The sequence below is a fragment of the Lepisma saccharinum genome, chromosome 18 (genome assembly GCF_977018435.1).
Source record: "Lepisma saccharinum chromosome 18, izLepSacc3.1, whole genome shotgun sequence".
Taxonomy (NCBI): domain Eukaryota; kingdom Metazoa; phylum Arthropoda; class Insecta; order Zygentoma; family Lepismatidae; genus Lepisma; species Lepisma saccharinum.
The window spans coordinates 5153428-5165435 of record NC_139246.1 but is presented as its reverse complement, the minus strand read 5'-3'; the positions used below and the strand labels follow the sequence as shown (position 1 = coordinate 5165435).

The 12008-nt window shown below is 37.4% G+C and overlaps 1 protein-coding gene across 1 annotated transcript; it reads left to right on the top strand.

Moving 5' to 3' along the window:
• Positions 1-5206: 5206 nt before the first annotated feature.
• LOC146002351 (uncharacterized) lies at positions 5207-11520 on the top strand. The gene is made up of 3 exons (XM_083140080.1): positions 5207-5447; positions 8757-9083; positions 10390-11520. The coding sequence occupies exons 1-3, from the start codon at positions 5388-5390 to the stop codon at positions 11434-11436; spliced, it is 1434 nt and encodes a 477-aa protein (XP_082996206.1). The 5' UTR covers positions 5207-5387; the 3' UTR covers positions 11437-11520.
• Positions 11521-12008: the final 488 nt, after the last annotated feature.

Genomic DNA, 12008 nt, shown 5'->3' with positions numbered 1-12008 from the left:
TTACCCCCCAGGGTTTCCCCCAGGTACCCATGTTATTCGACGCTGGGTAGGCGCCGGGGCCGCTTCCACCGTTAGAAAAGTTGCCGGATTTGAACCGGCCGGGGATCGAACCCGGGACCTTGAGCATGGTAGTCAGACGCGTTACCGACTGAGCCACCGCGGCCACCTACTTATATAGTAGGGACTGTGATTTCTTTGGTGTCTCTCAATCCAAGCAGAGTCAACTTGGCCGGTTCAAGGCTGAAATTGTTGATGCTCTATGCAGAGCAAATAAAGACATGGGTGATAGAAAAAGGGATGACCATCTGAAAGTGTTGAAGCAGAATACCAAAAGAAAAAAAACAGGCCATGCTTCTAAGCCAATACCCCAAAAGAATAATGTCCGTGTAGACAGTGTGGGGAATCTGTATCAGATAAAAGAGGTCTGTGCAATATGCCCAATTGTAAAGGTAGATGTGTCAAAAGTGTGAAATTAACCTCTGCTCGGAGGAGGAAAAAGTAACTGTTTTCTGCACTTTCACAAAGAGTAATCAAATGTCTTTTACAGGACTGCAACGGAAAAGAGTAATAATTATTCTCATGTTCATTATTATGTTTAACATATCTTTAATGTGCACTTCAATGATTATACCATATTCATTACTTAATTCATGAGGACTTTCTTTACCAATCGTGGGTTTTAATGTCTCTTCTTTGCCAATCTGTGCATTACAGTCACCTAACAGAATTTTCATATCATACTGAGAAAATTTATCAAAGACCTGTTGTGAGTCTGCATAGAAATCATCTTTAGTATTATCATCTTTATCTTCCGTTGGTGCATGTACGTTTATTAAAATAATTTTACACCACCTACCCTGTAAAACTGCACATGATATCCACCATTAATAAATTCTACTGTTTTAAGAGCCGAGATAATTCTATGATTAATGAAAAAGCCTGTTCCAAAATTATGATTTTCAGTACCACCACAGAAAAAAGTATAATTTTTAGTTTTACAATTCCCTTCTCCTGGCAACATAACTTCCTGGACAGCTACTACATCTAATTTATACTTAACTATCTCATTAACTGTACACTGAAATGCCCCAGGCCGATAAAGGCTCAGAACATTCCAGGTGCCTAATTTAATATCCTTATTTCTAATGTAGCTCTTATCCTTATTCCAGGGACCTCCCAAAGTAGTCCGCGCCCGGAGATCCGAACGGGGGAGTATTTTACCTCCGGAATATTTTACCTTGGGAACATCCATGGCCTCATATTGCTGTTTCTTGACATGTCTTTTTACAGTGCAGAGTTGTCAGCTATACGCCTAACCCCCAATATGAATGGAGGACCGCACCTGTCGTTGGTCAGCGGATCCCTCAGATCTAGCTGGGAGGATCAAATTGTAGTCCACCAACCGTACCTCACTTCTGCCGATTGTGGGACGCTCATAGAGCCATGACAGGACAGCTCTGTAAATCCCAACAGAGCAAAATGTTGACCATTTCACTCTGTTGGTTGACTAACTGCGATGAGGTCGTCACATCCCTACGCCTATCCCTACACTAAATCCTACTTTTTGTTATTCCAAGCTCATACATAATTGATTTGCTTTATTTTACTTCGCTTTTGTGCCACTTTTGGCTAATTTGCAAAGATGGGGGTGACTGATGGTATGATGAATGGACACTCACAAATATCCAAGCCCAGACCAGGACCCCTGGAATCGTGCACGACGTGCTACCACTCCGCCACGGGGACCAGTAAGCTCATACATAAGAAGGTTCATTCAATTATTTCTATAATGCATACTGAGTGTATATACGATATGAAATGTATATATGAACATGCCTTCTTTACCTATCCAAATTCATTTTGAACACTTTATTTTGCTTTCCTCAACTTTTCGATGATATCATTAAAACGAAAACTTCACGTCCCTATACGTAGCTGCTTTCTACGGGGGCAACATACACAATAAGAGATTCTGTATATTAAAAACTTTCCAGTATCAAAATGACAATGGGGGGTCATTTTGAGGTGAATTTGCAATTACCACTGATTTGTTTTCCAGAATTTGAAAATATTGATTTTCTCAAAATTTAGCCCCGCCTCTCCTCTGCGTACGCCAGTGCCTCTTGCAAAAATATCCCGTGGAAATAGGGTTATCAGACGTCCTCTTTTAACCGGACATGTCCTCATTTACGGTTCCTAAAAATAATCCGGTTGGGTTTTTAGGACAATTGGGAAATTTCCTCTTTTGGATGGTTTAGACAACTGCTTCAAGATTCGTAACAAAATTGTAAGTGTACAATATCATTATTAGGAATTTACTGGTGTACAATTATATCATTATTTGTTGCAAAATAAGAAGACACTTTCAGAAATTGGGCCACAAAACAATAACTGAATACTTCTGAGGTTGATGATGTAGATGAAGACAATTGCCAGTGATCATCTTGTATTTTTGATTGCGTGGAATGTCTATCAGTGCAGGTGTGAGTCTCGCAACTCAAAGACGATGAGACAGGAGTTTCTCAGGTAAATGTCTGGTCACTGCCGGGATGAACGCAATGCAATTGCGAAGTACGACAGGACAAAAAGGGTCGGCAGTGATGGAAAAAAGGGTCAAATCGCTTTGGGAGAGAGGAGAGCTGGAGGTTTTGAGAGCGAGGAGTTCGAGCCTCTGCGTGCCCGAACAGGGTAAGTTCCGAGTCCGTGTCGCTTGCCCCGAGTCATTTCCGCCGAGGGTTCTTATCGGTTAATTTCCGCCGCGACATACGTCAAGGCCTTCCTTGGTGGGTTTTCTCACAATCGGGACTGTCATTACCGCCGCGCGCATGTGTGTTTATGACGTTGCCCGGCTGCAGCTGTGTTTATCTTCGATTGAAAAGGAAGGTGATTGGTAAATGAATATAAGATGAAAGTATATATGAGGGATATACATTGGGAAATTAGTATTTATGTAAAACTGAGACTTGAGAGAGACGACAAGATGGCTGAGAATATGGAAATGATAGAAACAACGCGTGGAAGGAATTCAAATAACGTTTGTCTTGTTGTTGTGCATGTGTATCGAAATATTGTGTTTATATATACGTAGCGATTATGTATATAATGTTTGCAAAAAAATACACTGTATTTATAATGTTTTTGACGATTTTATGTAGTGTATAATAATTAAGTGTAATAGACTGGCACATTTATCTTGCTTCCAAAGTGTACATTTACGTAGTACTTGTAGAATCCTTTAAATATTTTAACAATACTGTATTTACAATGTTTTATTGACTATTAACGATAAATGATTATTAGTTAATAGGCTGATACTGATTTATGTATTTTCTGTTGTGGAATAAAATTGATACAAGTAATCCTGTGTGACGTCTCTTGAAATAAGTAAAGAAAAGTCATATTTGACTGTCTGGATAGGTTTAACATTTCAGTGTAAATGACTCGGCGCAAACGACACGACACCAGCTTGCCTTGTGTGCCTCTCATTCTCAATCACGACGTATATGAATTGAAGACTAAAATTGGTAAACGCTGTAAGTGCCACGAGAATTTAAACACCGTTTTCCACGTTAAACTGTGAAATGTGCCATGCTTGATAATGTGGTAAACGTTAAAAGTGGCTGGTAGCCTTCTAAGGAGTTCAAAGGACGTGTAAAAAGGAACTGGTGTGAACTTTCGTACAGGCTTATGTGCTGAACGATGCAATATCCCAACACTTTCTCTTTTGGCACTTTGCCATGGAGCACTTTAGTCCTCAATTCATAAACATATTTCATTTCGTTTATTTAATCTGGTCAAATGTGTACCTCATGTGCTAAGTGAGTGGCGAGCCGTTAGGGCTACGTTACGGGGTTGGTAGGACTTTTCCCCGTAATACTAATTTATATGTAAAAATCCAGAAAATATTATATTTATTATATGATTGTAATGTGAACAACACTACAGCGATAGTTTAAGTGTAAGTTTAAGAATTATAATTATGAGAATGATGTTACATAACACAAAAATTCAACCTAAATTGTGTTCTCTTTTCGAAAAATAATTATTGAAATAGCAAATGTTTTAAATAAAGAGTGTTGAAATACTACATACATAAATGTTAATTGCACATTATACAATAGATGTTGACCTGAAACACTGCATTAATATTTTCGTAATCGATAATGAAAATTGTCGAGTATTACAGGGTGTTCATAAAGTCCCGGTACCATTACAAAAAACATAGCTCGGAAACTACTACATGCAATAGAACAATGCTGTTGATTGCAAAATGAGCTACAACTATTCATGTTTATATGCCATACACCTCAATGTGCGCCCCCCTAGTTGCTCTCAGAACATCAAGGCTGTAATCCACTTCTGCCCATACACGCCCCAGCATATCGCCAGTAACAGTTAGGATACTCTCCGTTATGCTTCTTCGAAGAGTAGCAACATCTGGAACAGGAGTTCGGTAAACACAATCTTTGACATACCCCCAGAAGACGAAATTCAAGGGTGTGATATCATGAAAGCGCGGTGGCCAGAGAATAGGTCCATCACGGCCTATCCACTTGCCAGGAAAATGCCTATCCAGAAGACCTCGAACATCCTTGGACCAATGAGAAAAAATATGGTTGGCTGTAATTCTTCCAACTGAGGAAGAAGGTATACTGTTCAAGCATGTCGTAGTAAATGTTTCTGGTAATAGTCCGGGACTTTATGAACCCCCTGTATAATAATTCTGTAAAATATTTTGTGAAATCCAAAGATGTCCTCTTTTTGAAATTCGGCGTTTGGTAACACTACGTGGAAGCACATAGATTCCAAAGAAAAGTGAATTGACAATAGAGACAGACAATTTACCATTTCCACATGCAGAAACTACTAAAAACAACTTCAGGAAACATGCCGTGCGAAATTGTCGCACAATTGTCATCAGAAATTCTCATTCTGATTTAGCGCATGAGTCGTGAAAACGGCCACCGTTTCCCATTGTTACTTTGCAACTGAGACTGCAAGTCGCACGCCATGTTGGTGGTCCAGCTAGCAATAGTACTGAAGCCGTTTTGATTGGCTACGAGCAATTGAGGATTGTTAACACCCGTGCATTATAGCGACACGGTGCGTGAAATCCTTGCAGAGCGATATTTATACACCGGAGTCTTTGTTTAGACTCGTAAAACATGCATTGTAACCTAAATGTGTTTTCCCCTTTTGTTCATAAGCTTTGCAACAATGGTCATGTTGGTATTACATTGCTATCAGCAGCTGTGTGTAAATCCTTCATTGTTAAAACAGTGGAAGAAAGGAACAAAACGGTTCGTGGTATAGAGGAAATACAAGCGACTGTCTTTACCACAGTAAATCCACAAGATTTGACAAGAAGTGCAGGAGAACTATACAATATGGCTGCCGTGGATTGCATAATTTCCATGATTCTATTTTTCTCAGCACAGTACTTTACCGTAAGTATAAATTTTTAATTACACGTTTAATAGTGATAATGAGTGGTTTATTGCACGGTTGTTAAAGTTTCAGGAATTTTAAATAAATTCAATTGCGGTCCAGGAGAGAAAATCAGCAAGCATAAATGGGTTCTGCATCGCAAAGAACCTTCATATCTGTAAAGTATTTGAATTCGGTACAGGAACATTTTTTTCCGGATCAATTTAAATCCGGTCCAGGAACTTCCCTTAAATGAATAAGCAACTTGGACCGAATTTAAATTGTGCGAGAAAAAAGATTCCGGTTCTGTTGCGAAACGAAATAGAACCCATTATAATTTATGAGTTCCTTGACCTATAACAAGCCTGTTTGTTTTTTGTACCAACTGAAATAGTAATTATTATCAACTGAAGCACTTGATAGCATTCGTTTAGTTTTAAAATGTATATTTAGGAATTATTTCATGGAGGTTGGTGCTGTAATATTATTTTCTATTATTACAGTACTAATAATTTGTAAACGGGTAAATTAAAATCGCCAACAATAATTACTTTATTGTTTTTCAGTTTGGCACTGCTATCAGACAGACCATAATGCTTATTTATCAACACCACAGTTTGCAAAGAAGTATACGGCAACTGTATAGTGAATTTTCCGTAATGGGTGGGTTGCGTGTGACGTCAGGATGCGCACAGCAGCCATGTTTGTGGCCAGTTTTATTTTGTCGTTTGCATTTAAATATCCACCACGTAGAGTTCGTTACCTCTGCACCAACTGTGTTTGTTTTAAGTAGGTAGGTGCCCAAATTGTACATAATTTTACATTATTTGTACGGTTGTAAGATTGCGAATAATGAAAATAACTAAATTTGAAACTTTATAAGGACATTTTTATAATTTTCCTATTTCCTTCTATTTTTTAGGGACAATTCCTAATTTTATTATATTTTTTACTTTGCCTTCCAAACAGAATACACAATAGATACTGAAAAGTAGCATATGTATTAAACAAATGTAAGAGGATTTATATTTAATCATTACTAATTAAATGGTAACACATGAACATGAATTTGAGGCTACAAAAATGTAGAAAACATATACAGGCCTATAATTTTTGAATATCACTACAGTTCACCTAAAGAAAACTTGTCAGATAAGAATCTAAAAGAGCATTTACACTAATAACCACGTCCAACAACTCTAATAGCCTTTTGACACGTTCTTGTTCCTTCTTGTATTCCATTTCCAAGAAAAGAAAAGCCACAAGGATTGTAACACTCGAGCAAAATAAAGTTTAAAACAATACGCAAGAAGGTAGGTGGGGTGCTGATAACACCCCAGAACGTGGAGTTCTTTTGTTATTGTGGACCAGTGCACAACAATCAGCAATCAGGCGACTAAAAGACCTACCCCTCAGGGAGTAAACAACATGGTGGTAACGGAAAGATGAACAATGTTGCCAACTTATAACACTTTTTTTAAAACAATTTTTAGACTTGGGGTGTTGTGGCCACCACACATACCCACTTCAAGGTTAAATCACGAATGTCTGTGTTGGTATCTCCAGCCCGCTTGTACGCTTACACAAGAACTGGCCGCAATCATGGCTGCTCGAAGCCACAATGCAACAGTTTGTGACGTAGGTGAAACACACCTATGTATTTTTCTTTTCTTCTTCTCTAATACTGTTTCTTTGCTTATTTTATCTTTGTATTTCACAAATTTTCCTTTCCAAGTTTTCTTTTACTTCATCTCAGTAAAGATGAATTTCATTTCTGATGTAACCCTAGTAAACAGATTAATAGGAAGGAAAATCTCGAATTATATTTATTATTTGTGATTAATTTCCGATTTTAATGTAATATTAATTACTAGATTTATTATTATCGCGGCTATAAAAATAGTGAACAAATTCAATTTTCTGAAGTCTTATTTAAAAGACACTATTGTGTGTAAATAGACATGGGTTGAGAAATTAAGCTACATATAGCGAATGCAATTTCTTGAATATCTAGTCTGATTATTACATTTGAGACTGCTTTATACGTAAATATAATTTTAAAACGTGTTAATTAAACTCAATTTGTGCGTAATGCATTTATATGTAATTCAGTGTAATACGTACTAATTTTCACAAAATACAGGGTGATTAAAAAAGGACTTTACAACTTTGAAAGTATATAGAAATTTATTCAGATAACTTACACAGTCGGTTGAGTTGCCATTGCAAAGCAAAACACATCGTTTGTCATACAACATTCATGTTGGGTCGACGTGGATACCATTTGTAATGCGGCATACATTATCCCACCTGAAGTCGATTTCATTCCAGACTTTCACCAGTAAGTCAGGCGTTAATTCGAAGTCTCAGCTCAGCAAGATCAGCAGGTAAAGGTGGTACAAAAACCCGATCTTTAATGAAACCCCGCAAGAAAAATCTAGCGGGGTGAAATCTGGGGAGCGAGGTGGTCATGCACGACCAATCCACCAACCTGGGAATCGGGTATCAAGAAAATGTCTGACTTCTACGTGGTAGTGTGGTGGTGCCCATCTTGCTGATAGTAAAGGCGTCCATCTTGGTCATCCTCGTCGAACTGAGGAATTAGAAAATTCCGCACCAGTAAAAGTAACCATTTTCAAGAACAATGCTGACAGCGCTACTGGTGGGTGAGTTCGGTACTAATGGACTACGTGAGCCAAAACTTGATATATTTTGCTTTGCAATGGCACCTCAACCGACTATGTAAGTTATCTGAAAATTTATATATGCTTTCAAAGTTGTAAAGTCCTTTTTGAATCATCCTTTACAGTTGATTTGTACGTAACCACGCTACAACAACGCCACAGAAGTGACAATTTTCAGTTGCTACTAGTCGGCCATGGACAATAGAAAGAGGAAAAGTTACAAGAAAGTAAAATTTATACAGAAATTGGATGCTAATCCACTTAATACTGAAACTGAAACAGCTTATGCGACACTTTGCACAGTCATTAGTAAAAGAATTGCTAGATTAGACATTTTTTTAAAAAATTGGGTAGTAAAACTATAGTGTCTACTGTAGTATTTTAGATCAAAGTGTTGACTAATAAAGTGGCACATGTAATGTATTTAAGAATCAAACTTCTGGATTCGTTAATTTACCACTTTATGACAGAAATAACCTGTCTTTTTCTATATCTTGTTCCTTAAAATAGATACAATTACGGTATTTTAATAAAGATATGACAAGATATCTAAATCTGATTTGTAAGTATTTGTCAGTTATACATATTATTTTCTCTTCACCTTGACATACCTATAACTCAGATTCAACTGTATATACCTTTCAGAATTCACAACTTCTTCAGGGGAACGAAGGAAATGAATCTCTTTCAAATAACACAATTATAAAGCACAATGAGACACCAGCAGATGGAAGTGTAGGAGGTAATTCTACTACCAATGAAACATCGGTGATGGAACTGAAGTCAAATACTACCGAAGCAAATAAACATGAAAGAACTGGACCTCTTGCGGATGCATTGCCAAAACAGAACATAACTGACATTGGTGATTTCTCACAAATTTTCAAAGCATCAATGGATTCATTCAACACAGGAATTGGAGAATCAATTTTCGGAGGAGCAAGTTCAGATGCTGATCCCGAGCAGCAAAAAGTTAGTATGTTGGATTTTAAACTTTTGAGCATTTTAATGCCAAAAGTGGATATAGTAAGGGTGGAGGCTCAATTATGAATCAAAATTTGTATGTATGTGATCTGATATTATAGCAGGTGTTGCTTTTTTTCACTATATAACAGGTGTTGCTTTTTCACTATCTCCACATTTTGTTTTATGACTATTTTCAGCAGGGTTGATAAAGGTGACGACGTTTGCACTACGCCATCGGGGAGGACCTTTCATTACACTGTATTGGTAATTCTGTCGCCTTGTAATCAGGGAGTCCTGGCTTCGATTCTTGGCAGACAGACACTGTACAGTAGGATCCATGAGTATTACAGTGCAAATTGTCCATCACCATGTTCGTGCACTTTATTTGACCCAATAGGAGCTTCAAGAATTAAAAGAAAACTCAAAACAAGCTGTTGACAACTTCTACACCAGCATACATAAAAATGCATCGCTTAAAAACACAGGATTTAAGAGAAAAATTAATGAATATAGTCATGGACAATTTGCCGAGCAATACTAGTGGATCCCACTGTACAGTGATTCTAATTCCACTTTAAACTTCAAGCCTAGTCACGATTAGCCTATATCAACATAAAATCGACTTCAACAAACTTTGACAATTATTTATTGAAAGAGACAAATCAAGATAGTTACATTTCCGGACATGTGAGAGACATAGATTTGCAATTACGTAGTGGGGTTCGGGGTACTGAAACCCCCCCGAAATCCTACAAAAATGTAATTTAAATAGTGTATAGTAATAATCAATTTTGCTTCCTTAGCAGTATTAAACATCTCGTATAGTAAGTTGTAATACACCGAGAAATACATCTTCAGGGTTTGTACCGACCACTTTCTCGCCTTTGATGGCGGCTGCTGATAAGGGATGAGCCCCCCCTTTCCACCGTGGAAATGAAATTCTGACTGTGTGCCTGCAGATTTGGATACAGTATCCAAATTACTTTCATGCTATTTCATTTTAAATGTTTTGCAACTGCATGGTGAAAATAATTGTGAACTAGCACTATATTGTCTCCAACTCCTTTGATTTATTTAGCTATAATTTACAGCAATTCAACAAAAAACAGTAAGAACTCAATATAACAGTACAGTACTCTTAAATTCATCCCTATCACTTGCAAATATTCTATTCTTCTGATATTTTTAGATTAAAATAGGTTGTTCCTAATTTTTCTGTTTCAGGCGATTTCACTGACATGCAAATTCTTAATCGTTCTAAATATTCGTGTATGGTTGATAAACTCGTAAATGTTCTTTTTGATATTTTCAGGAAACCCAGTCCAAAGTGAACCAATCCAAGAAAACGAACTCATCCAAAGCTCCGCAAAATGGAACATCAAAAACCGAAACACCGAAACTTTCTTCAATTTGGGACAACAGTCTATTCAAGAGCCCACTTCTAAACCATCAAAGCAATGTTTACAGTGACATAGCAATGAAAGCGGCAAATATAACTAATGAACTCAACTTCGACGAAATCAATAGTGGAAACAAATTGTTGAGATTATTTTCTGCGCCTTCATTTAACGACACAATGAATGACTTTTCCTTTGCATCTAATTATGGCAACAATAGTTCTGGAACGAAACTGTTTGATGACTGGGACATTGGAAAAGCAAATTTATCCAATAGCAGCGACCAAACTGTTGTAGTACGAAGTACAACTGTTCACATTTCTCCCCAAAACGCAACTGGTTCGAGACAGTACACGTCTGTAGTTGCAGCAACAATGAGTCGTAACAAAGACTCTGGTAATCTTAGTAACAACAATACAGTAATGGACACGTTTTCTAGTAGCATTAGCGCTGTCAACAATGCAACTGGTACTGCAACCAATCATTCGGCTTCTTTTGATCATGGAGATAAAACTTCAGCAACAAACGCTACACGTCCTGCTGAAGAATTAATAATAATTGTGCACAAAAGTGGTTCGTCACCTGTCGACATGAACGTGACGTCATTCTCCCTCGAAACAAATAGTTCTGGTGTGGATGTTCAAGACCTAAATTCCAAAGATGTTGATACACCATTCAATCCGAACAAAACTATTAGAGAGGACTCACAATCCGAATCATACCCCCTAAGCCAGAACGATACCATAAGAGACCAATCTATATTTGCTGCTGATAATATATTCAGACCATCTAATAATACAACTAACACCGAAAAAGCAAAGAAACCATGTGAAAAGTCCAAACAGAAAAAATCCAACAATTCTGGATCGGTAGATAATGCGTGGGACAGCATTAGTGAAGAAAATAACGATAATTTGGGGACAAATGACAATGAACCATGTGAGGATTCGAAGAAGAAATAGCTAGAAGGGAAGACGTGAGCGACATGTGCAAGTAGAAAGTAAATATGTAACGAATAATGTGAATAAAATGCCCTAAAAACTTAACTCACCCCCAGAACAGTGTTTGATTTAAGCTTTGTAAATACATTAAATACATTTTACAAAATTTCCAACATTTATCTTAGGAAACCTATTGTTTTTAATTTCATTGCCGGACCACCAAAAATGCAAAAAGTACTAAAATATTCATTAATGAAATACCCATACTAATCCAAGGACACTTAACAATAATGAGTATTTGTTCAGAATTGAGTGTTGTAGCGAGTGGATTTCGCTCGAGCGCCAAATAGTTCGCACGGATTACGCTAGATAGCGTGCAGAATTTAAAGCTTCTTTGCTCTAGCGAATAACGCTCGAACGGGCAAACAACCACCATACGCTCAAAGCCTAATAGTACATGTATGACTGTAATTTGTCTGTTGGTAGTGAGCCCTTAAATATTGTTCGTGAAGTGAGAGACGCAGTGAAATTGAAACTTAAGTGAACATAGTCATTATCTCCATGCTAACATATAGTTTAGTCTATCTTACCAA

Coding starts and splice junctions, on each gene's coding strand:
- LOC146002351 (XM_083140080.1), top strand. CDS start 5,388: ATGGCTGCCGTGGATTGCATAATTTCCATGATTCTATTTTTCTCAGCA. Junction 5,448..8,756: donor TCTCAGCACAGTACTTTACC/GTAAGTATAAAT, acceptor TATACCTTTCAG/AATTCACAACTTCTTCAGGG. Junction 9,084..10,389: donor CTGATCCCGAGCAGCAAAAA/GTTAGTATGTTG, acceptor TGATATTTTCAG/GAAACCCAGTCCAAAGTGAA.